Source organism: Pyxicephalus adspersus, chromosome 1 (genome assembly GCF_032062135.1).
Source record: "Pyxicephalus adspersus chromosome 1, UCB_Pads_2.0, whole genome shotgun sequence".
NCBI lineage: Eukaryota > Metazoa > Chordata > Amphibia > Anura > Pyxicephalidae > Pyxicephalus > Pyxicephalus adspersus.
The window spans coordinates 91,351,379-91,378,774 of NC_092858.1; the positions used below are offsets into that span (position 1 = coordinate 91,351,379).

At 37.2% G+C, this 27,396-nt stretch overlaps 1 protein-coding gene across 2 annotated transcripts in view; it reads right to left on the minus strand.

The window, feature by feature from the left end:
- Window positions 1–27,396, minus strand: part of CSMD2 (CUB and Sushi multiple domains 2) — a 576,326-nt gene that overhangs the window by 117,004 nt on the left and 431,926 nt on the right. For both annotated transcript variants that reach the window (XM_072418831.1, XM_072418823.1), the window contains 7 exons: window positions 27,039–27,233; window positions 16,976–17,114; window positions 14,771–14,958; window positions 12,123–12,311; window positions 8,945–9,061; window positions 8,528–8,743; window positions 2,072–2,260 (listed from right to left, as the gene is read on the minus strand). In XM_072418831.1, coding sequence (XP_072274932.1) covers window positions 2,072–2,260; window positions 8,528–8,743; window positions 8,945–9,061; window positions 12,123–12,311; window positions 14,771–14,958; window positions 16,976–17,114; window positions 27,039–27,233 — 1,233 coding nt within the window. The remainder of the gene's footprint in view (window positions 1–2,071; window positions 2,261–8,527; window positions 8,744–8,944; window positions 9,062–12,122; window positions 12,312–14,770; window positions 14,959–16,975; window positions 17,115–27,038; window positions 27,234–27,396) is intronic.

Consider the following 27,396-nt stretch of genomic DNA (forward strand, 5'->3'; position numbering starts at 1 on the left):
TTCTTACTTTGTTTTTTTCTTAGAACAGATTCATTTCAACAATTCTTTTATACATTTTATACACTTTTTCAATAAGCTAAGTCAAGTTATCTTAAAGTACACTTAAATTAGGTGTGAAAATCATGTGTGTTTATGCATGGAAGAAACTCAGATGTGCAAAAATTGTAGATACAGAATGACTCAACTTCCAATACTATTACAATTTTTTAAATCTAAATTTGCAGTCTTGGTATAAACTTGGTTACCGATATTTCATTCCTTTTTAAACAAATTTAAAATGTTACAAATCACTCATTTACTTTATACATCTTCTCTAAAAGAAATTTCTGTGTCCCTAATTTTTTGGAAAAGAAGTCAAGATATCAATTTTTGTAAAGGTGGCATATTCCTATTCTACAATTTAACTCGAAACAAAAACAAATGGATGAGATTGCACATTTTCTCTATATAGGAAAAGGTTTTACAGACTTCATTCTCGCTTTCCCAATGGAAAGCTGCTATGTTATCTTGCTCTACCAACTCTAACTGTGTATCCCACTGTGAAAATTATCAAAAGACTTTGTTTCGGGGGTATAGAACACCAAATAGACTTTCTATGTTTATGCTGGATTACTCTCCTTTTTGTTGGAGGAAATGTGGTGCTTTAGGCACCTATGTACATATGTTCTGGGAGTGTAGAAATTTGCATAGTTTTGGGAATTCTGTTTTTGTGTTAATATCTACAGTAACAGGATGCCTAACAACTCCAGATGCTGCACTGTCTAATTTGGTAATTGATAGATTCCCATACATTTATAGAGTGATAGTAACCCACATTTTTATTGCAGCACAAATATCTATAGTTAATGTATGGAATCAGTCTAATCCACCAAGTATGTCTGATGTTATACAGAAAATCCACTTAAATTACAACTACGAACATACATTAGCATATAGTAATTTTGCATACCACAAATTACATAATAACTGGAAATACTGGAAAAAGTTTCTTTCTCTACCATGTAAATGATATGAAAATATTGTTTATACTAGTAATTGATATTGTTTTTTTTCTATGCCATTGTAGTTTCCTTTGTCTTTGTTTCTCTTTCATACTTTATTTTTTTGGACCTCCCTTTCTTCTTTATTTTTTTCTTTTTATACATATTCGTATTGTTTATTCGTATTGTTTATACGTCTTATCTTCTGTATTTTTCTAAAAATTCAATAAAAATTTCTTCATAAAAAATTTAAAAAATAGGTGTGAAAAATGAGGCTCGATTACAAAATGATTGTGTTTTTTACCCAGGAAGCAATCTTTGGTAATCTGCTTTTATCATTTGTTATGGAATGCAAGTTGCTGCTACATATTTCTTAGTTCTCATCCTCCTCACTGTGTGTCTATTTAGGATTAAATCACATTCTATTTCACTACTAGCTTTAGCGTGGCTCTCTATCTTTTCTCTTGACTTTGTTTCACTTATTTCTACATTTTTGTTCCTAATTGCTGTATCATCTAAATTCTGCTGTCCTCACCTCTCAAAACACTGTACCCTAAAATATGCACTCCCCATGTCATCTTTCCTAAGCTGTACTCATGCAGAGGACCAGAAGCTCAGAGCTATCCTATCCATTATAAATTGCTTGTTGCCTGATAAGGATATCACATTGAAAATGTCTTGCAAATATGGGAACCATGACCATAAAGTGGTACTAATAAAACGTATCTGTACCCGTGTTCTATTAGTGTTTTCTATCGATCTTAGATATATTCATCTAATGGTTTGTTTGTCTAATATTGTGTACTGTATTGACTGCACACATGTCCCCATAGGATTACTTTGACAAATGATCCCTGTTTTCTTTTTCTATTTTCTCAATTTTATTATTCCATATACCTCTGCCCTCTATTTCTCCCTGCCTGCATACATATATCCATCCTGGTAAATACATTTTCTAAGCAAATAAATACTGTTCTAAATACCTAAAGGCCTACAACTGTAGCATAAGATGTAAAGATGATCTATCTACTACATATGTATAAAATAATTAATGAGGGAAACAAACAAAAATAAAGCACAGGACCACCTACCAACACACCTTGGGAGAGGCGAACTCCACACACGCCGTCTACCTCCCAGACAGGTGATACGAGAAGCTCCTTCCAAACGGTAACCAGGAAAACAGGTAAATGTCAGCGAGTCACCAACCCCAAATTGAAGACCCTTTCTGATGCTGTAAGCGGGGACCTCAGGTTCATCACACGGTTCTAGATCATATTCTATAGAAAACATAAACAGGGAATTACATTTACACAACACACATGCTTGTTCTCTGTTCTGTTGCACACTACTTCGGGTACAGCTGCAGACACACAACACCTGACACTATTTTAAATGCTATGCATATTTCCCATGTTCATTTTATTGATTTATACAGTGTAGATATCCAACTCCTCAAACTAAACTGGAAATAAATGCCAGTCCAACCTCGTCCTGTTGGTCAATTGATTTTATCAACCTCCTGAGAAATTATGTGTCAGAGTTTATTTATATAACAACATATGAATAAAGAGCACACATCATTTCTTTTAAAAATCTCCAAAGTGAACTGCAAATCATGGCATTAAATGCACAAACAAATACAAAATTAATTGTAGTTTACTAATCAATAATAGTCATTTCCCAATTCCCTCTGTGAACCATAATCTCGATTATTCCCTATGTTATGGGGATGGAGGAGGAGGGGAAGCTGTTTGCAGTTCAAATCAGGAGCAAGCCAACTAGGTTGATAAATCATAGATTGTTGTCACGCTAGAATTTTCAGGATCAATAGACTGAAGCAAAGGAAAAAAAATAAAAGAAAACATTGCAGCAACTAAATCTAAAGATTGGTAAACTGCAATATAGTTGATTTATTTTTGGGTTAAAATACACTTTAATGAATAATAAAACTGTTTTGAAAAATACATGGTTTGTGTATGAAAATAATAAAATAAGACTAAGGTGCAATTAATCTGCAAGGGGCCAGAAAAAGCCACCTGTACAGTTACTGCTTATATAAGTTATAATCCCAGGAATATTTGTTCCGATGGGAGCTATTTAACAACAAAAGCAGAAGTTAATGTATATTGTTTGTGTGCTAGGTTTTTATACATATTTTCCAACTGAGTAGATTGTAATCTGTTTAGCACATAGAAAGTACAACTTGTACATTGCTATGAAGCAGTGATCACTGTCAGCTCTATACAATAAATTATACATAGCAACTGACAGGGCCACATGATTTGAGAAGTGGATGCATTGTCTACAGAGCAGCAGTGTTACACACACAGCCTCTGGCAGAACATTTGTATCCGTCACTATGAAATTAAGTATGAACATCAAGGAAGGATGAGACCGGAAGAGCCGACTGGAGGTCTTGCCTTTTCACTCACTCAACTGATTAAATCAGGATGACAAGGCCTGCTGAGGATAACCCATTCGGTACCACACAAATCTAATTGCTCTGGTTATTATGTCTCTCATCATGGTCTTAAAGAAGATGGAAGAGGCGATCTCAACAATATACCGTTCTAATTCGAGCATTTTCCTTTTAAATTCTAATTAAATCCCCAGGCAAGTGCATAAAAATGAAAACTCTGACATGCAAAGAACTTTGACAGACAGTTTCCCGAAGTAATTCATTGTCAGCCTTAATGTCATACATCTACTACTCAGCTCTGTACTTTACCTTCATTATCATCTGAATCCTAAAGCTTTTGAGTTCACAGAAAGTCGTTTGTTATTAATGCAAAAAAAGTCAAACAGCAATACTTGTATGATGCATCATACATTTTTCAGATTTTATGCTACTTACTGGAGTGTTTCCTTGACAAAACAGAATAAAATGAGATGTTAACACAAAAGGTGAACACAAACTGGTGCTTTTTGACAAAACAAAATGAACTGCATAGTGGATGTAAAAGCTAAATTTAAGGCAGGTAAAAAAAAAACATAATTTGACCCTGTTATGTGTTTGTGAAAAAAGAAAGTAATGCATTATTTTGTAATGCCCTGCACAACAGCACATTGAACTCTGTTAGAGCTCTATAGCTTTGTCGATTGATGAAACTCTAAAATTATCACAGAGGTAATTTCATTACCAAGCACTTTTATGGCCAATTGGAAGTTTGGTTGTAGGTCCATGACCAATATGTTCAAATTAACATGGTTGAAGGTCATGGACTGGAAAATGCTTTTTGGTATACCTGTCAAGATCTCAACATTGGCTGGATATCCTAACAAAGCATTCAGAAGCTAATACAGTTGTCACATTTAAATTTTAACCCAGCCAACTCAACACAAACGTTCCAGCAACCTTTACTCACATGTAGTACAACAATGGCTCTCATGGGCAGCTTTCCTGAGCCCCAGGTCAGAGAGAGCTTTCTTCCTCTCCTTCCCTTTTTACCTGCTGCTCCAAGCTGAGCAGTAATTAATGGCCAGTCAAAATTAAACTCTGGTCTGGATCAAAACACTTTTGAGTGACATGCAAACCAAGGTCTGGAATCCCAGCAGACCTGTTGCTGGTTAATCTCTCCCATAGGATAGAAAAATATATCTTCCCTCAAAGATAACTTCTTTTGCCATGCCACGGTATGTAAAAAGCACTTACTGAGTTTTCATACAATGCTGGATATTGGTAGGCAAGACTAAACTGCCCAATATAAACAGGAAAGCAATTATTAATTTTAACTTATGTAATGTGAGTAGAGATGTAATGGTAAAGTTGTACACTATTTTTTCCATCATTAAAGAATAGTACACTAAACAGTGATTTACTCAGAATACAATTTCCAAATCTTCTTTGTTTTTTAAGCTGAGCCAAGAATTTAAAACATAAACAAGCTAAATATTCTGCAAGTAAATGCAATTACTAGACATTATGTGGAAGTAGATCAACTGAACCTTTTCTTACAGATTACATACTTCCCAATAACCAGGCAGCTGTGGAGATAAGTATGTGCCTTTATTTTTTTTTTTGTGAGCCATGTCTGTGCCAAACAATTTGACATACCCCATGAACCGTTAAACTGTTGAGTACAATTAATTCTAGGTACTAATAAACTACTGAAAAGTGAATTATTGATCACAAATGGATAAGGACATATTAAATGCGTCCTCCCTTTAGAAGGATTTTTCTTGGTTGGCATTATTAAAAAGAATTACTACTTTTAATACTATACGTAATGTGAGCAATCTCTAATTCACTAAAACGAAGCAAAGTCTGAGGAGCTGGTGGTAATGCCCGAGTGAAACAGTGATTCTGGTGGTGTTTCCCTAGTGGCGGCAGGACTGTTCATGTATTTTTGTTTGTTTGTTTGTAGTCTATTACACTGAGGAACAATTTTTAACCAAGTTCAGTTATTTTTCTTGTATCACGTCAGGTTTCTTCTCTACCACTTACAATAATGCGATTACTGTAGCGTGGATTAGTATAGGCTATTCATTTACACCCAGAACAGTGTGGTCAGAGGTTGTGCACTGCTCTACATAGTGAAATAGCAAAATTATTTTTCTATTTACACACATATTTTCTTTTTTTCAGATCATGTCTGGCTCTGTCGTTCCTAGTCGTAAGTGACTAAACAACAATGATTCATTTTTTTATATTTGTGGCAGTTTCACCATTCCCTGTCAAAGGGAGAACATCAGCACGTTTGTAGAGCAAGCCTATTTGGCATAATTCAAAGTTAAACTTGGTGATCAAGATAAGTCTTAGGCCCCTCATAACGTGTGCAAACAGTGTGTTGAGGGTTTACAAACACGTGATAAGATGCCACTTGGTATACCTATGGTTTAACGAGAGCCAGGAGATCATTTCAGTGACTGTCACTAGGGATGAGCAAGCGAGTTTTTAAAACTTGATCTTGCGGCGAATTCGGCCGTTCTCGCTTACAGAAATTGTAAGCAAGAATGGCCGGTGTAAATTCGTCGATCAAGCTCGAATTTAAAAAAAAAGATTGCGGGCTGTGCTGATCAATGAATGCAGCCCATTCATTGATCAGCTCAGTGTGCGATCCCCCGCACTAAAGGTTAAATAAGTTAATTACCTCTACTGCTCTGGGGATTGCAAACAGGATTAACAGGGAATCATCTGAATCATCCTGTTATAATTTCCTCGATCTTCTGATGGTTTCGCGATTGCTAGAGGCATTCTCACTCATCCTTAACTGTTACTTTTGTATAGTGAAAACTTCAGGATATAACAAAAAAAATAAATGTAACATAGAGTATCCTAGTCTACCATCGGCTAAACGCCCAGTGGCTCATTCAGATGAAATCCCAGTGCTGGTTTTCGTTACACTATAATCTCTTGAAGAACATGATTATGGTGATGAAGTAGGTGACAACTATGATGAAGAGTTTGAAATTGAAGAGGACTAAGTTCGTAAGGTATTTGATCAGCATAAGTTTAGTGATTTGGGACTATCGAAGAAAACTTCAGAACTTCTAGCATCAAGACTGCATGAGAAAAACCTATTTTAAAAAGAAACAAAGGTGTTGTACCTTCAAACCAAAGAAATTGCGTTTCTGCAGTACTTTAGAACTGACAGTGGCTTTGTGTATTGCAATACCATACCTAGTTAATGGGGGAATTAGGAATTCCAATCTATACCTCAACTCAGTGGCGACTATTCATCGATAGCTCAAAGCGGAGCTTAAAGTGTGTCCTCCTTCACAATGGCAATATATTTGGGTCAATCCCAATTGGCCATTCAGTCTCTTGTTGTGAAAAATATGCAGACATAGGGAGAGTCATTGAGTTGTTGCAATATCACCAACACAATAGGGTAATCTGTGTTGACTTTAAAATGGTATGCTTCCTTCTTTGTCAGCAACATGGATAGACCAGGTATCCCTGTTATCTGTGCATGTGGGACAGCAGAGCTCGTGGGAGACATTGGGTGGAAAGGAATTTGCCTCCAAGATCTGCCCTAAAACCATGTGACCCAAAAATTCTACATGAGCCAGTTGTTGATAGAAAGAATATTATATTCCCGCCTCTGCACATGAAACTGGGTCTGATGAAGCAGTTTGTTAAAGCTTTGCCAACTGAAGGAGACTGTTTCAAGTACCTCATTTTGGGTATTCCTAGCCTGTCATTTGGAAAAATAAAGGCTGCTGTGTTTGATGGTCGATAGATTCGACAGCTCATCAAAGATGAACATTTCATCAGGACAATGTCAGAAGTCGAAAAGAATGCTTGGTTATCATTCAAAGCCATTGTGAAGGACTTTCTTGGAAACATACAAGCAAATAATTACACAGAAATTGTCCAGAAACTCTTGGAGAGCTACAAAATGCTTGGTTGCAATATGAGCATCAAGGTGCATTTTCTGCATCTTTCTAACTTCTAAGAAAACCTTGGTGCAGTCAGTGATGAGCAAGGTGAACTATTCCACCGAGATTTGAAGGTCATGGAAGGCCAGTATCGGGGTAGATGGGATGTACATATGATGGCTGACTTTTGTTAGAGCATCCAGCGGGATTGTCACTGAACACTCCAGAATAATTTTGAAATGTTTTACTGTAAATAAATTGTCAGGGTAACAATAAATCCTTTGTATGAACAAAAGAAATTTAAATATACAGTACATCCAAGTTAGTATTTCATTATTTTTTCATTGTATTTAAAATTTGTATGTTTTTTGAAAAAAATGGAGGGTACCCTGTATCGTAAAAACTGGATGTGATAGCAAAAATTGGGGTCATTTCTAGATTCACCACCCAAAAATTTGTAAAAAACAAGTGTAAGATCTAAGTCAACAAAAAATGCGTTCCCAGTGTTATCTGTTTTAACCTCAGAGTAGGAATATACATGGTAGGAGATGTTTCTGCATTTACATTTTTGCCTTCCTCTGGACCAACTATGTCCAAAGGGTTTTATATTTTGGATATGTTTACTTCCCTAGTGGATGAACTTGATGGACTTCTGTCTTTTTTAACTTTTTTAACCTATGTAACATGTGCTGCATGCTAATCATTTATCAAATTAATTGAAAAAGCAAATGTAACTTGCCCATGCAGTTCTTAGGTACCTTTTAAGATGTACACATAATAGATGACACATCATTTTTGTTCAGTCTACTGTTCGACATGTGTTCATTGCTCTTTAAAAATGTGGAGTATATCGGTTCACATATTTATCAGTTCAGGATGGTATAGTGGCAAGTTGGTAACTGGTTAAAGTAGCCTAGGTCAAATTTACATATGTGTTTCCCTGAAGAGGTGAGGTTTTAGATAAGGTTTAAAGATAGTGGGAATGGGTGAGTGGCAAACAGATTGTAGGAGATGGCCCCATACGAATAGAGTAACACATGAAATATTCTGTATGTGAGGTTGAGAAGAGGTGATCAGAAAGGAGCATGTTCTTAACACAGAAGAGGTTGTGTTTAGGATGGTATTTGGAAGTAAGTGCAGTTATGTAAAGTAAAGGCAGAATGTGGAGATCTTAGTGTTTAGTTCTGTTTATTATTACTTGTGATAAAAAAAAGAAATCTTACCAGAAAATGTAACATTAAATCCTTCATAAGACATAGAAAAGTCAGAAATGAATCGGAGTTGTGCTGTAAAATTTCCATAGAGTCCAGCACTGATAGGAGCTGGCAATCTGGATCCTGTAAGACGCTTCAGTGGCTGAGTAAAGCTACTATTTTCTGTGATGAGAAGAAAATCGTGGCCGCTCTCCAAGTGAAAAGTGTGAAAAGTAAAAAATACACCTAAAATGAAAACACAGGTATTCACCAAAATGAACAAGAACTAAATTGCTTCAAAATAAAATGATAATTATTCTGGTTTATGTGATAAATATATAAAGGCAGACCTTAACCTAAAATACAGAGTTAGGGTTATGGAATGCCCCCGCCAACCTATACATATAAGCACCTAAAACCAAGATTTAACAATCTGAGATCTATCACCTTTCCCATGTGATGTTTCTATAGTCCATGTGCAATTCAGGTTATTGGGGTAGAAATCAGGAAATCCTGGTGATAAAATGGTTCCACTTGAGCCATGGATGTATCCTCCACAAAGAGCTGCAGGAAGAATGACATGAGAGGATTACTAATCATGAAAAATGAACTGGGTAGAAAGAATTAAAGATTTTAATTAAAAAATCACTAAAACATTGTTAGTTAAAAAAAGTGTTTACATTAAAGTGTTTATATTAAATGTTACTAAAGCTTATCTCTTACTCAATAAAAAGACTGTCGTTGAACAAACATACATGTACTGCATTACAACTCTTTACCTTCAAACAACTCCAAAACAATATGATTTCATAATCATAACATTGAATGTTCTTTTTGGAGAAGCTTCTAAATCAATTATAATTAGTTAGCACTTAGTGAACACTTTCTAAATTCACACTGTAGAGGATTATTGTACTTGTTATGACCTCGCTGCTGAACAGGCCCTGTTCACCGACATACAAATGCATGAATGATTTTAAATTATGCTCTGTACATCACGGCATGTACAACACCACCCCAATTATGGCACAGCTCATCTTGCGTCTTTCAATGTGGATGTGCCATTATTCTTGACCTTCTTATTACCCGATTTGTCTAGATCAGTGTTTCTGGAATAGGGTTCCTCCAGAGGTTTCTAGGGTTCCTTGAGCAATGAGCAATTTAACAAATACTAATGATCTTTTTGGCTATCTGTAAGGGTGGCGGCTTTTCCCCTGGCCAGCAATGCAAATGCATTCCTTCTACTGACCACCACACTAATGTACTGTGATTTGTAAACATAGTAATTAAAAAAAGGGGTTCTTTAAAGACCCTAAAGCGATTTCAAGGTGTTCCCCTGTGTTAAAAGTTTGGGAAATATTGGTCTAGGGCCTCAATTATGTCTCTTTACAGTCTGGTTCTATTTTTATATTCCATGCAAGTGCTGGAACTTCTTGGCTGACCTCTCAGTTTGACTATACCACCCTGATTGCTCTGTTTTCTTCCAGTTTACCTGTGCTTCCAAATCTCTACTAATATAATATATATAAGCCCTGAAGGCATCCAAATACTGCTGAGCAGATTAGTGACAGTTTTTATAGGTGCAGGGTGCCACTAAGCGCTAATTACCACTTTAGAAAATTTGAACATGATGGAACATGATGTGTAAAGCCACTTCTCAACCTTAATCTGCCTTAAGCCACTTAATCGCTTCTCGGCCTTTTGGCTAAGATCAAGTGTAATACCTAATCCTTTCAGTGATCAGGGTGGAACGGCACTGTATTCCTGGCAAGAATGCAGTGCACAAGTACCTCTGTTAAGGTTGGTCTACTTGATGGTGTAGCTCTGTAAGGGGCCGCGCTATGCTAATTCCTCCGGCTTGGTCCACCGGAGAGAGGCAGCTCTCGGGAGAAAGAGCTCCCAGATAGTGGACTGACTCGCTGGTTGGGGCAAGGAAAACTTGGTCTGGTCATTCGGTCCTGAGAGCTTTGCAAATCTCCCTAAGTGTCGCCCCCCCTGGAGTGGCGATCCAGGGGTACCCTAAAATCACTTGGGCCCGGGAACACACTGATTTTTAATGTACCTCGGCACTTCACTAATGCTGATATAACACTTTGCCTCTAATCTGCATTAGCTGCCGCTAGTGCAGATGGGCAATTTTTTAAAACCTTGCCCAGTGTGTTATGCACTGTGCACCTATTTTTTATGTATTTTTCTGTTGTTACTTGTCACTGGTGTGGTATTCGTGTGCCACTTTTTTGATGGAGGGTGCTATTCCCTTATGGGCTAGCCCTGAAGTCTTGGAGAGTGCTTTGGTCTAACAGCCAGGCACTCTCCCTTAGTGGGAGTTTCTCTTCGGGAGAGCTCCCAGCTTGGTATCTGTTGGGACCTGCTTAGGCGGTAGTATAGAGAAAAGGCCCCCGTCTGCCTTCGGCCAGAGGGTCAAGTAGGTCCATTTCAGCTTCGGCTGGATAGACTTAGCCCTCATCTGAAGCCTCGCTTCGGAGGGTCTGGGGAAATTGGGTGGCCCTTCCCCTTTGGTGGAGGGATCACAAATAGTACCCCAGTGCACGTTTTTTGTGGGGTGTTTTTGCACTTTCACTTTTTTATCGAGCACAGGGTTTTTGTTTAGTGGATCACATTTCGCAAGATTCAAAAATGATGTGTAAAGCCACTAAGCCTCTCACTGTAGAGGAGCCTGAGATGGGACAAGGGGGGACAGCTCCATCCTGTACAACTGGGACACCCCTTGGTTCTACTTGAACACCTCAAAGTTCATCAAGAGAACGAGCTGCAAGGCATCAAGCCGGACCTGTGGAAGCGATCTACAAGCAAATCCATGAAGGGGACTCAATGTAACCTGTTTCGGGTAGGAACACAGTCACCTGCTAAGAAATCTGGTCGAACATCAGATCCAAGAGACTTACCAACAGGCACAGGGACTTGGCCCGGATAGCAGTTTAAGGAGGTCTACCCCTTAGGACCTTCATGCATACCAGGAAGTTATATAGGTACAGGCACTACCCATTCTGCATCTTCGAGGAGGAGAAAGCCTTGCATGTCTTCTGGCAGTGCCCCTACGCCCAAGCCGTGTTGAAGACCTTGAGACAGGAACTGGGCCAATTTGTCTCGAGGACGTCCATCACATACTGCGCTGTGTTGTATGGTCTGTTCCACGGTGAATACACGGAAGAGGAAGCCGAAGGAGCTTGGAGGATCATGAACTGTTTTAAGGACGCTATCTGGTGTGCAAAGAAGCACCTTATCCAGTGGAGGGAAAGAATGTCCATTGAGGACTGCCGCAGACTGTCCCTTGGTCTGCTCAGAGACTATCACCTCATGGACTTTCCAGGAGAAGAAGAGGATGTCTGAAAAGCCCCCCCTTCCCCAAGCACTCCATGTATAAGTTAAAGGAATTCTAATAAAGCTTCGGGCTTGTGAGTTCTCCCCCCCACCCCCTCAATCCCACTTCCCTCCTCATTGCACAGCCCGTCTTTATTCCTCTTTGCAGGTGAACAAACCATATTACTTTGATAAAGCAATCCCAAGGTCTGATTTTACTCAGCATATCCTGCCAATGCAGGACTAATTTATATGGAAAAAACACAAATTCCTTTTTACATACCAGGATTATTTTAGGTCATACCTTCACAACTGGGCAACGCTCTGCTCCACTGAAAATTTGGCTCACACTCCAATGCCTGGTCATCACTAAGAGTGTATCCTGGATCACAACTGAAAGTCACAAGGGCACCCACATAGAAATCATTGCCATGTCGTTGACCATTAACAGGGATTCCTGGATCGAGGCAGTGATCTGACTGCAGTTTTACCGCTGTAAGTGAGATAAAAATGTGTGTACATATTAATGTAGGAGTGATACGTATCACTGAACTGCAAATAGTTTATATCGAAATTAATTCCACAGCCTGTTATGTATGCATAAATTACCTGTCCAATAAAACTGATTGCACCAGGCTCACCCTAGTCTAGAGGAGAAATTTCCCCAAAGACAGGATATGCATCAACTTGACAAATGCCTGTGGAGGCCACTCAATTCTTACACACACCAATATCAAAATCAGTCAGTTGTTTTCATCTTAAAAGGAATGAAGTTTAAGTATGATAAATCCGTGTACAACAAATGAATGATCTGGATGAAGGCATACAGTACTAATTTACATGCATAGCTTTCATGCTTACTCAAGGAAGTGATTTTTTCTTATGATATTAGAAATATGAAAAGATATACCATTTTTGTTTCCATACTGTTTTGAATATATTTGCTGTTGTGTTGGCTCTTATTTCCAAACCCTTCACTCTGTTGCTGCACCCAGAGTTTAGTCCAAAGTTATGGAGTCGACTTGTTTAAAGCTCAACTTCAGGATTAATTTAAGAGGTTATAAATCACCCCTAAATTTGATTTGCTCTATAGACAACAACTAAGACAGTAGGTTTTTGGGGGTCTCCATAGAAAATAAGGCCATTTCTATTACAGAACACAATGAAATAATTCTTCAAATTGAGGTTTGTGAACTATAAATGATCTGTCCAAGCATAGGTGAAAATATGATAAACATAATTCCCAAATGATGAGCAGTTATTACCACATGTTGTTAAATGAGACTGAATTTGCTTTATCAAAGAAGGGAAAAATTTGCCAGCAAATCTGCAGTGAATGTCACATTCACTTATCCACTATATATATTTTTACAAGCAAATCAGGCCTCATTCTGCCCTTTTTTTCAATACCACTTTATTTCAGTTTAACAACAATGGTGACATTATCCTACCAAGTACAATGTCCCATCTCTGAAACATTTCACACAAGGAAAGGCTTAAGGTTTATGATTAAGCATATGATTTTGCATTCTATATTATGTATTAACCTTTGTAAATGTTGATGAGTGTTAAGGATTCATGTATATCATATATATCTAATTGTGTAATATCTGAGCTATCAGTTTATCAGTCTCAAGTTCCCCTGAGGAAGCCAATAAGGTGAAAAGTTTCGGGATAAAATAGATTTAAAGACCGCATTTGCTCTGTTTCAAGTAACCATATTCTTTTTATGGACTCAATAAGTTAATATCTTTACACCAATAGGAGTGTTTTTGTATAGTATATGATTCAAAAAAAAAATCACGTGTCCTAGAGGAGGTTGGAATCACTTGTAATTTATGTTCTACACTTTATACTGTAAATATTTATACTACAATCTTTGTGACACTTATTATGTGTTTAAATTTATTATGCCTAATACTAAATAGCCAGAAAAAAACACGCCTGTGTGCTCTCCCTTTCACATTTTTTTGATTAAGCCTTTAGTTGGGCAAAACTTGTATGACGTCAGACATTGTACCTAGCAGAATAATATAGCAGAATAATATCACCTTTGTTGGTAGATAAAGAATACACCTTTACTGAGGAGATTGCATAGAACAGTCTCCTTTGCTTTTCTTAAATCAACAGGTCTCAGGTCAATACAGGCACTTGTGACATATTATTTTTATATATATATATATATATATAACTGTACTTGAAGATTTGTAAGGTAAAATAAGACAACAAACTAGCATGCATCTGTCTATCTAAGCCAAAACAGTCAGCAGCATGCAACCACAAAGCTGTACACAATTCACATTTTCACTCTTGTACATACACCTATTTAAACCTGAGCAAGGACTTTCTGGTAATTAAATGAAAACTGATTGGGAAATATTGCCATGCAATACGTTTGTCACTGATTTATTGGAAAAATAAGAGAGAAATGCTCCTGCAGAGTGAAAGAAAAAAGGATTCTGGAAAAGGTTTCTTGGCAGCTTTCATTCAAGAGAGGGGAGAAAGAATCCCAATTAAGAAGAAATAAAAGCAGCTTTTTATTCAATAATGCTGTCTAGAAGTCATTACTCCAGTTGTTATGGTAAAAGAAAATCAATAAAGATGATCAGACTGCAGAGTGTGGAACAGCTTCTAATAGATTTAAGTTCTCCAAACACTTTGCAACCGCACAGCTAACACAATACCGCCAATTTCTCTATATTTGAGGGGTGCCCTGCCTTGCCCACTGAGCTTTTAGCTACACAAATGAACAATTCCTGCAAGACCTGCCTGCATATTCATTCTGTGCACAGAATGGGGGTAATTATTTTTAATCAAATACGGGCTGTTCAACTCTTTTCAAATTCAATCAATAGTACTGCCCTCAATTTAAGAAAAAAAGTAGATGTCAGTGCCTTGCTAAGCAGCAAGCATACACATCACCCATACAAGGCATGCAAAGAAGTGTCTTACTTTCATAGCGTATTTGAAAACCGACATCAGAGTGGCTCTTGTCAGTGGTAAAGAGAAGATAAAGAAAGTTGCTGGTGCTGATCAGGAACTGTGGGACCTGTGTACCATCATAGACCCCAATCAATGGGGATGAATACGACTTGCCATCTCTTACTTCCAGGGTGTCGTAGTTTACCTCTGTCTTAAATCTGCGTAGACATAAGAAAAAGCAAACTAAACAAGACTGTTCTTTATATGTTGTAATAATGAGGCAAGTTATGAGGTAGGTATGTTGCACTTCAAACATTTTTAAGGTCAGAGGCTTCAAGGGACGAGTCACACAAAGAGAAAAAAGCCAGCTAAAGTGAACAATTTAGGCAAAATATATTCTAAACCCTTGCAGTGGGAAGAGGCAACCATTGGTATACATATATTTTTCCATGTTTTAAGCTTTAGGCTGAATTAACTTGGAGCATCTCCAGAATGGCTAGCTGGTGCCAGGTCCAGTCCCTTTACCCTTTAAATCCATATTGGCAAGCACTTACCAAGTGAATGAATGAAAAATGTTGCTGCATTTAAATTTAGCATTAAACAATTGCCGTGAATATAAAAAAGAAAGTAGATTTTTGACAATAGGACATTCGAATATGTATTTTTACTAATAAACCACAAGGGGTAGAGCTTGTTCAAAGCCTATTCAAGTGTGTGTAGTGCAGTAGGCTATATATATATATATATATATATATATATATATATATATATATATATATATATATACACATACATACATTAACATACACAGCTCCTTGCAGTTTTTTTAGCTTGGAAACTCAATCTTCCTTTAAGGCACAGTCCCCTTTCATGTCTGTTCTGTCCCAGAAAGTAATCAACAACTTTCATTTCTCTGTGCCAAGCAGGATTGTGCAATGAGAGATTCAGAACTTGCAATTCTTTTGGAAAACAGAGATGATTAAAATGAATCCTATGGTTGTAATGCAGCCAGGGACAAGTATAGTGCTGAATGTTTTCTGGTACAACAAATATGTTATATACACAAATGTCCAAATGCTACTCTAGTGCCAGACCACTAACCCCAAGAAAGTGTAAGTATACAGCAGCAGCAAGTGTAGAATTCTAGTAAATATTATTTTTTGTTCCTTTCTTGTATTTCTGTGTACGTACTGTATTCTCTCTGACTGTTCAGTCTTTGTACTGAAGTACTTTCCCCTAAATCTTTACTAATGCCTGCTGTGTGCTTATCTTTTACAATCTAAACGTTCTTCAGTTGTGTGCCACCTGAGTATTGTAGATTGGTATTTAGGGATACATTTTTCCAACACGTAATCCTTGTTTTTAGTCTACTATCCCTTTGTATACTTCCAACCCACTTTACCTGAATAGCTTTTTACTCTGCCTATAAAACCTTATGTTCTAGCTCTTGCTGACAGATTGTTTTCTACTCTTGACTGGACTCATTTTTAGATTATGTTTCTGAAGCTGAATACTCCTTTGTGTTTTGCTCAGTCTGCTATAATGTATTTAATGACAAGTGGTCAAGGATTTACTTCCTCTTTATCCCTTTGTGCTACTTTGGTTGGAATTGGCCCCCTACTATAGATCTATACCCTGTATCTCCTTTTCACTGTCCTCTATTCCTGGTAAGGTAAAGTACCACTTTTATGGTTATTCACCTAGTTTCTTCTTAGTCCTGCTGATCTGATTTTCTGTCTGTTGTCTAGCCCTATCCTGGTAATTCACTGACACCTAACCTACTGCTTTTCTTCAGCCCAATGATTCCTGTTACTCCGAATAAAGAAGTGTCTCCACCACCAACTCGCTTTGTTGCATTAGTGCTCACCTGGAAGCATATGTCCCTCTACTTCACAGCTTAGTGCTCCCTTGTAAATACTCATTTTTATTTCATTTGTCTAGTCCATGACAAAGTCAGAAAGCCAAAACTTTCTTGTCAGTTGGACTTCTAATACCGACCTGTAACCCACCAAATTTGGTTTACTTTCAGCCCATATTTACTCTTCCAAGTTCAAAATGAAAAAGTGAATACATGAAAAAAGCGTCACCCATCAAATCAAACAGACTCAACCTGCCAGTTTGCTTTCAAAGATGAAAGCAAATTAACCAATTGCAAGAATACTTTCAAACATCTCCAGTTTTATATATGTTAATTCAGCAATATAAACAGAACATGCAAAGCTTGTAGCAACCTACCTATCAAATGTGATTTTTATGGGATATCCAGGTTGTGCTTCCAGAACCCATACACAGTTTAAGGAATCCTTGTAGAAACCAGGCCACCCAGGGGAGAGGATCATACCGCTTGGTGCTGTTAAGTGTCCACCACAGGGTGCTGTTAATAAAGTACATACTGTTAGCTAGTCAAATACATACAGACCAATATCCATGCTGAAACTCTAACATACATGTTTTGGTTTTAGTGTTATAACTATAATGAAGAAAGAAATGCAAAATACTCATTGTCTTTGTTATTTGTTCAGTTCATAAATATGCCCGATCCATTACTATCCACCGTCATTGCTTAGTTAGTATATTTCCTTTATACCACACAAACTCATCTAATAAGTATTTCATGTACATATACAAAGCAGCAGCTGACCAACAAATAGTGAAATTAAGTATGACAGGTTGCTGACTCAACAAAATACAGATGACAAATCTCTTTTTCACTTTATTAATTAGATTATACTAGAATGCATATAAAATTCACCTTCATATCATGATGAAAAATGTGATGCATACAGAGGCTGACATACTTTCAGAAACTAACTTTTATAGCATATCTAAACCCTTGAATACAAATGTAATGTATTTTCTCTTTCCCAATCTTTACATGTGATAGCTGAATTCTCTTTTATTTGTCAGGCTTTTCCCCTTCTATTTCAACTAGTGAGTCTGACAGGCATACATATACATTTAAATACTGCATGAATCCAATAGCTTTTTTTTACTGTCCAGAAAAGCTTCTTCTCTTCTTCTGCTTCCATCAACTGCTATCCTGTTGTCTAATAAAAGTGCCCACTGGGGCAGTCTGATTGGACAGCTGGATGGTAGTTGGTTGAACTTATCAATGAAGTCTGAAAAAGTCAGGCCCTGTCAAAAAAATATAACTAAAGTGGTGTAGAAGTTATCATTGTGTAATAAAGGTAATAATGCTTAATAAACAAATGTTAAACTTCAAAGCCCCAATGAACTTACTTTGTTTATCATCTTCTTTGTAATATGGAATTTACTTTTTTACCTGTAACCTCCAAGCTGTAAATGTTCATATCCCCTAGAAAAAATGGCCACACTGTGTATATATGATGTCTAAGCTTATACTGAAAACACTACTAGTGCCTCTGTGAACAGAATTCCTATACTCGAGAATCGGGTATGTCATGCGACCTATTCATACTGCATTATGGACAACATACCTCATTATTCAAATGACTTGTGATAAGAAGTATCGGTATTGCTCCACAGGCATGTATTCTGCTTACCACATGGTTTCAATTGTAAAGTAAGTAAATGATTTGAGAGAATATTTCAAACAACATTCCCCCTTTTTTATGAGTTTACATATTTTTGGAACTAAATCCCATCTACTTGACACATGATAAAAAATTGAAGCGCAGTAGGGTTTATTGATCACCTAGGTATACAAAGCTGGAAACAGTGTGGACCTGTGAAAGGAACAAATACGGTTGCCCCATTGTACTTTAAATAATTATAGTGTATACCTTTTGTTTTCTCTAATGCTATTATCTGTTTTAAATTTTACCTAATATTCCAGTCACAGAGTTACATTCTGAAGATTACAATTGAAAGAATACCTTAACTTTGCTTTTGTAAGATTATAATTTGCCCAAACATGAAGCCTTTGTATAAGGTACTAAATATTTGGCTATAAAAGATTTCAGTCATGTTTGTGTTCACCCTCTTTAACCTTTCCATTTGACGTATAAGGAGTTCTATTCTGGTAGGGGTTATTTGCGGTAATGTCTGTAATTTGTCTGGAGGGTGCGTGCACATAATAATTTTATGATCTGTCCTATGGGTTCACACTTCCCAGCAGGTTACAGACTGACTTGCTCCCCTGCTTACACAATTTGATGGGCTGAGTATGAAGGTTCTGTCGTGTAAAGTTATTCTTAGACTACTTTTATTCCTTTATGTCAGTTTTTACGATAGCTTCGTGCATTTATAAAGCTCTCTTGTGTCCTAGTGCTTAGTATTAAAATCAGAATCATGTGTCAGCATTAACAATATGATGGCTCAATGTAAGGTAAAGAACTTAGAGCAGTACTGGATGAATTCGATTTGGTTAGCAAAGGGAGTAGAAACATTGAAAGTAGGTACACCAGGCGAATTTGTGTTCACTTCGAATATCATATTCCCTGTTTTTGATCTAATGTCATATTGAAAAAACTTTCATTATTTATACTGCTTATGTGTTTAAAAGTTTAAATCACATACCCCCTATCTCTTCATTCCTTTAGACCAGATGTTCTTTACCTTTTTTCCTAATAAGGGACCCTTGAAACACTTTTCAAGTCTTGGGGAACACCTATCAGGACCTAATTTGGGGAGGTCAATAAGAAAAAGCCTCTTGGTGGCTAGTGGAAATAATGCTCCACACTACAGTGGTGGATAGAAATACAGCTTCATAGACATCTAAAAACATCATTAGAGACATACAACTGGCTATACCAAGTGGTGCTGACTTCATACAGTCTGCAGTTTTAGGAACCCTGGTAACCTCTGGAGGAACCCTGGTTGAGAATAACTGTTTTAGACTGTATATATTATTTTTCTGCGGTCTCCTGATATGTTTATCACTCAGATCCTAAAATGACTTAGCAATTTCTTCTCATAAGTCAAATCTCTGGGGTCTGTGGGAAAGACTTCACTAACTTTACAACAGATATGAAGCTCACTGTATTTTTGTTCCCTTCTTGTTGATATGTACAGTATTAGCTATTTGACCGTCATTGCTTTTTTCATGTTAGATTGGATTGAAGATCCATCCATTGAAGATACCCATCTTTCATCCACTCCTGACATCTCAGTTAATTGGCTTGGTTTCCTACAGAGCAGCAATGTCAGTAGGTCTGTACTGTAATGCACAATCTGTCTCTAATATTCCATGTGCACAGTCCATATCTCATAGTCATGAACTCGTTTATTTAGTGCAAGACTATCACACAGGCAAAATTTGTAGATAAAAGCAAATTATTAGGAATACAGTAACAGCAAATGAAAATGTAGAATAATATTTAATATCATTTGTGCCCCAAATGTATAATATCTACAGTAATAGAAACACAAACAAAGCAGTGAATAGTTTGTAAGTGAAGAACTGTAACTGCCAAACGTAAGGATGGGAAGGGTTAAGAGTTGCTCTATTTTATAAGACAGAGATAACTGAACAGGTCATCCAGATAAGGTTCAGTGGTGTCAGTCTTCATTGGTGTGTGTGATAAGTACCAATTAATGCAGGGTCATAATTACAGTTCAGTATAATGTGTCTGTGTAATAGGTTATTAGAATCCTGATCAAGCAGTTAAGTTTTTATCTGCCTGGAATACAGATATCTGCTGTAGCTTCCTATCAATGTACTCTACAGTATACATGTCAAAGACCAATTTAGGTCATAGGAAACCACTAATACAACAATTAGAAAACTGAGTGAAAACATTTGAATCATTATGTTTAGAGGCCTACGCAAGATTAATAAAGAGCCACTGTATATACCAATATACCAGTTCCATGTAAAATACATTGTTGATACTTTCCTATACACAGAGGACTTATCATCCAGTAATTTTATAGATTTATGGAACAGTAGCCGATCTGCAGACCACAATCAAGATTTAACCTCCCCTACACTCTCTTCTGACCTCCCATTCTGCTGCTTTCCTTCCACTGCCCCCACAAAGCAGGGCTTCCAGGTATATGGAAAATGTCACCCCTGCCACTGTGCTCCTTCCTATTCAGTCAATCACCAGGCTTAAACACCTAATATCCACCCCAGTAAGTTCTAACATAGTCCAACATGGAGGCTCACCTGGGGTGAGTGCCTGCAGCAGGTAGGCAGTAAGGTAACAAAAATATGTGAGTATACATTGAAGGTGGATTGCTATCAGCAGGCACTGTCACAGTATGTTCATGAGGAAAGGAAGCCTGAGAGAACATGAAGTTTGTAATCGCTTGTATCTCCTTTTTATATAACAAGTTACCTGTTAACTTAAAGGACAAATTGCTCCACAGTGCCTGTGTTTTGCAAAAAAACCCAAATCTAGCACACACAGCCCATAATTTGTTCAATAAAATAGCTATTTTTATCTTTTAAACTGCACAATTCTCATTTACATATAAAACATAAGCAAGAGTGCTACCAAATGCACTAATTCAACATTTAGGCAAAACCCATTGACCTAATTTCTACCTGCTGTTGATTGCTGTTCTTGAGTGTGTCATATCCTGCAGAGTCAAATACCTTCCCTACTGTCATTATGCTGCTCCCACAGTCTTGTCATTGTTTTTATATGAGGAAGTAAATAAATGCATGTCATTTTTCTCCTAGTACCCAGTACTTGCAAAACTGCTGTTCTCATTTTTTTTCTACCAGAACAAAAGGAGAGACTAAACACTCAAGTATGTTGTGTTTAGTAGTCTCATTGTTGTTGCAAAGGGCTCTGTGTGTATCTGGGGTCTGGTGAATAAAAGTATATCTGTCCTATTTTTGATACCACCAGATCAAATAGTTTTATGCCTGTGCAATTGTGAATGTGTAGTTGTTCACCTTGTCTGTACATTAATAGGTGAGACAATTTTAGAGTTGATATATAGCTCTCATTGCATTGTTGACTACTTTTGATCCAGCATGGATTTAGGGCTCATTAAATAGTAAGTGGGGGTGGACTTGTTGGACATCCCACAGCCCATTGGTAGATAGAGACAATGGTGAATTGGAAACACAATGAGCACTAAGTGGGAAAGTATATGGGCTGACACTTCACACCTGATTTATTAAAGCTCTCCAAAGCTGGAGAGGATACACTTTCATCATTGAAGCTGGGTAATCCAGAAAACTTGGAATGAATCTAGTTCAGTATTCAAAACATTTTCTAGCAATTAGCAAATGACTTTGAAGAAATCTATTTCAGGTTTGCTGTATCACCCAGCTTTACTGATGAATGTGTATCCTCTCCAGCCTTGAAGAGCTTTAATAAATCAGGCCCTTTGCCCCTGTGTCACACAATTTACCTCTTTGGTGAAAAACTGTACAACAAGCTGATTGTCCACTGCATGATTTGGAATTCCAGTTGCTCCCACATATGTGAATATCCTCAGGGGCCCCTACAACTGTATCCTGCTGCAAGTCTTATCTGGGGGTATCTTTGCTATTACATATATGAACTTCTGTACCAGGAGTTCTGCTGATCTCAATTGCTGACACCTCATTTTTGTGTACTTAGTGAATATTATTGCATGCAACATTATTCTTTTCTCTTGCTACTTTTATTGTTATGAGAATAAACATGTTTGTCAATGCTATATGCTGGGTACAACAGTTCTTGTGCTCTTAATCATTTGTGTTCAGAGGTAATTTCTCAGGTGGAGAATCTATTCTGCTTTCAGAAACCTTATTCTTAGATGCAGGTGTTACAAAATCATGTATCAGAACCACTCTACCACTTAGTGCTGGTTCTTTAAGTTTGCTACCTACAGGATACGCAGTATGGGTTGCTTGGAAAGGACCATTTCCCATATCCCCCAAACAACCCCCATCCCCAAAAAACAAAAGGACTACATATGTTTAAAACTGAACCTATATAAAAGAAATACAAACTACAGTACACCATAAAACAGTCTACAATATACAACTCATAATTTTGTTCAGCCTGTAAAAAAAATAATGAGTTGGGACTCATTTAAAATGAATAATGCACTTCTTGTAATTACATAACAGTTGGCTATAATTTAGGTACATTAAAAGAATATTCATTTTAATTAAGCAATGTATTCTTGTAAAATAAAAATAATGGTTTGCAGCACCCTGTATTCTAGTATGTACTGTTTCAGCATGAATTCAGAGTGTATAAGCAGACATTGAGGAAAGACAACATTGTGCAGTGCTTCTTTGGGGTAGGATTCATTACATTCATGAAAAACATGTGCAAGTAGCCAATATAGAGAGGCCCGTAGCCGTAAGAATTAGGCGCAGGGTCACATGACCGGGTGCTAGGCCTAGCCCAGAGCTTTTAAGGGGTTAAGAAAAAGGTAGTGTTGCTAGAGGGGGCTGGGCTAGTATACAACGTGGGAGAGGAGGAGATTAGGAATGGGAGATGTTAAAAGGGCTGGATGATAGTGAGAGGCCCTCTTTTGGAAAGAAAAAGTTTCCCACCCACCCTCCCTCTTATGTTTAGGTAGAGTTGAGAGTTGGGTTCGTTTTAGCGGTTGGGGTCTTGGAAGGCAGGGATTCAGTGTATTGGAAAAGTGGTGGATTTTGGCAGGGGGGATCCCGTTTGGGGGGGGTCTCCCCCTTTATGGTGAATGGATGATTATGGCTCCTGAAGGCAGTGCTGGGCAGCTAGGGGCCAAGGTGGAGATGTTGGAAGAGTTCAATTCTTGTTGGGTGGGATTTTGCCTTCTGAGACCTGCAGCTTGGTTGTTTGGGTGTATAATTGGGGGTTTGATAACATTATGGATACTGTTGTAATGGTTATGTATTATTAAAAGGTGAATTAAGTTGTTGGTTCATTAAGCTATATTCAATGTAATATGTTAACATTATATAATCCCGTTTTAATAATAATTACATTAATAAGGGGGTGTTGTGTTAATTTATGTTAATGTATGCTTATCAAAGTGTAAAATGTAATTTTATTTGGCATTTATTTTATTTGGATATTTGTTTGTTAATTATTTGGAAAGTTAACTTTATTTAATGGTGTTTTAAATAAACGGCTGCTTGCCAGCCAATTTAAAATCCAAGATTTTGTGTTGGGGTATTTAATGGGGGGGAGTGGCTGGTAAGCAGGGGGAGGTTTGGAAGTAGGCGGTAGTTATGACAATGGTGTTTATAAAGGATGGGCTAGAAGGTCCGAGCTACCCTGGTCATGTATATATGTAATAAGCATGTAAACATTTGAGGTAGTATAATCGCAAAAAACAAATACCTAATTCAGTCCTTAAACACAATTAGAACCAGCCACAAATTGTTTAGAAATAATTGGCCTTTAATCATTTTACCTGTGCAGAATTATTAATGGAGAATGTATGCCCTCGTTATTTAGCTTTAATTAAACAATCTAAGCCTGACTTACTAGCTGAAATGTCAGAGATCATCTGGGGTCTGACAGTTGTAGCCCTGTTAACTCTCAAACCTTATACAGGGCACATTTAGATGAGAAAACACAGATTAATTTGCTAAAAGTGTAGAGAATGTTCACTTAGGTAAGTGAATGTGAATATTACATTTATTCACATGCAAAGGAGATTTAAAAAAAATTCTGCTTGCACATGACTGGATTGAAGCAAATCATCACCCTATAAATAACATTTATTCTATAATTTTATATATATATATATATATATATATATATATATATATATATATATATAAATATATATTATGAATAATATAATATATAATGAACGTTAATTCTGCAAAGTGAACATCCTTTATTTATTAACTCACAATAATTATGGTGAGGCAATTGACAGCGCACCTGACTGTTTACTATAGGAAGGGTAGTTGTCATATTTTTTACCAGAAGATTCAATCATTATGGAACAAAATTAGCTGGTCAAAACTTTGTGTTAGTTTGTGTTTGGCTTGAACTGGCCATGAAGCATCATGAGATATCTGCTGCCCTGTTACACTCTAAACTGCTGGGAAACAAATTTAAACCAATTGCAGTTCAATTCAAGTCTATAAAAGCAGTTCCATGGTGGACCACCCTAGACACCCTGAGTCTTGTGAAGTTCATGAAAAAATGACACTGAGATTAAAAGTCTTCCAGAAAGGTTACATACCTCCTTTTAAGAGTTGGTAAACACTGACCCTTAAAATGTTGGTGGTTTATTCACATCCCAACACATGTTTTTCAAAAAAGCATTAGAGCACCTTAATAAGTTTAGTCAGTACTTTAGTCATAAGGCACCAGCACTTACTCATCACACAGGGTAAAGCACTAATTGAATGTGGCATACCGCTAACAACTCCTTGTTTGTTAGTTTTTTTTTAATTTTAGAGGACTAAGTAATGTCCGAAGAGCTGGTGGCATTGCCTGTGTTGAATAGAGGGGCCAGTGGTGTTTCTCTAGCGGCAGTAGGACGGTATATAAAAATGAAGCATCAGCGTAAAGCCTATTATCCAGACTTCTGCTGGTATAAAAGACCCCATATGAAGAAATTGCAGGTCTCAGCCATTCCAGATAACAAATCTCATACCCCTTCCTACAGTTTCCAGCCTTGCCTGGAATAACTTTTACCTCCTTATAACAGTTGTAATAAATGACAGTAATGTCTGCGTGCTTCAACACACTCCAGGAAAATCATTAGGAAAAAACACAAAACACACTAATTACTTATTTTCTTTCCCCCTGCATTAAGCCATCGCTAATTTAAAAACATACAAATATGTTTTCATGTAGAGAAGATTAAGAAACAAGCAGCTTTTAACTACAAAGCAAAGATCTCTTTTCTTTGGAACTAAGTTATAATGGCAAAGACATGGCTTTGAAGTTTAATTCTTTATGTTTTACAAGCCTTATTGATACAGATTAGCATAAAGGAAGATGATAGATCTGTGAATGAAAGAATAAAGCTACCTGAAGACAAAATGACTTGATTAAAGTAAAACAGATTCACTGCCCACATGGCACCCTCCCCCCAATTGCTTTATGTTCATCATTCCTTTGCTCCATCACCAATCCAGTCACTTGCAGGAATGGAGAGAAATATTCAAGACTTGCAGTTATGGGAATAATGTAGCTCTCTTTTACTCCCACCCTCCAAATATTAACTAGTCGCCAGTGTTGTCAGTTAGGGGGCTGAGTAAGAGATCTTTGGCCTGTGTGAGCTCTGGTCAGTGGGACTTGGAGTTTCAACAGAACCTCAGCTTGCACCTGCATGTGACCTTAGCAAGGGGAAGAACAACAGAGGAATCATTTAAGTAAGCACGGGTTCACATTAGGATTGGACAGGAAGACAATGGTAAAATTAAAGACCTTCTGCAAACTATGCAGATATTAAGCAGATTTCCAGTCCCAGAGGAGGATTGGATTAGTGTGCCTGGATTTTTCCAGATATTCCCTATTTTTCTTATGAATCAGCAGCAGGTATGCAAGAACATAAACATGGAAGTATTCATATTTATACACAGATTATTCATTACAGCTATCCAAAATGTTGGAAATCTTTTATGTGTGTAGACTATATTACATAGTGAGGGCTATTCAAGAAGAGAACATGCTAAGCAGAATATAGTAGATAGAAGTGTACATTCATGTAATTATAACTGTCCACATGTCATCTGCACCAAAGGACTAGTGTGGTCATCTATAAAATCTGTATAGCTCTTCTTTTAGGTGATCTCACTGGTCTTTGGTGCATATGACCTTTGAACAATAGTAAGATTGGATAGTTGGTCTTCTTGCTTAAGGCAATAAACTGGATTTTGCATTCCTCTCTATGATAGTTCATGTAATTATAACACAGCTGTAATGGATGTTGTTAGTTATACATACATTATTTTTATGAGTGGAACAGTACAGTGGCTAGCACTCTCATTTTTCAGCATTAGAGTCCCAGGATTCAATTTCTGCCACGGCACTATATACCTGCATGAGGTTTGCACGTTCTCCCTGGGTTTGCATGTGTCCCAAAAGCATACTGGTAGGGTAAATGGCTTTACCCAAAAAACTCACCTTAAACTGTATTAGAAATACGTAATCTATGCTAGAGCCATTAAATAATGAGCTCCACCAAGGGACAGTGACATGAATAGTGCTGCACTATATAAATGTATAATATTAATAATAAATTTTAATTCATACAGAACAAAGTAAAACACAAAGGCAACACATGCCTTATTAGAGATGAACAGCATGAAAGGAATAGTCTCTTATAATTATATTACAAAAGCATTTAAAGTGATTTATTAAATGGTTGCTTTACCAGCTACATCAAACCACCAGAAGATTAAACAAAACTCCTAAAATATGTAGACATTTCTCAACAATAGAAGAAGCTGAAGCATTACCTTCACATCTCAGCACTGCACTATTCCATACAACATTCCCTTCTTTTAGGATGCAGGTTATGGTTTCTGAACCATGGGTTCGGATAAAGCCATCATCACACAGAAAGGACACAGAGCTGCCAAGCTGTAGGCTCTCCCCAAACCTCTTCCCGTTCACTGGCACGCCAGGGTCTGGGCATTCGTTGTGTCTAAAGGCTGAATACAAAAGAAAGCAAAGGGTGAGCTGTTATAAAGATTCCTGTTTAAATGGTATAGCCAATTTGAGAATCTATGTACCAAAACTGATTACTAATTATAGAATGTCTTACTAATTATAGAATGATCATGAGTACCATTTGATGGAAGGCAACTGTGCCCC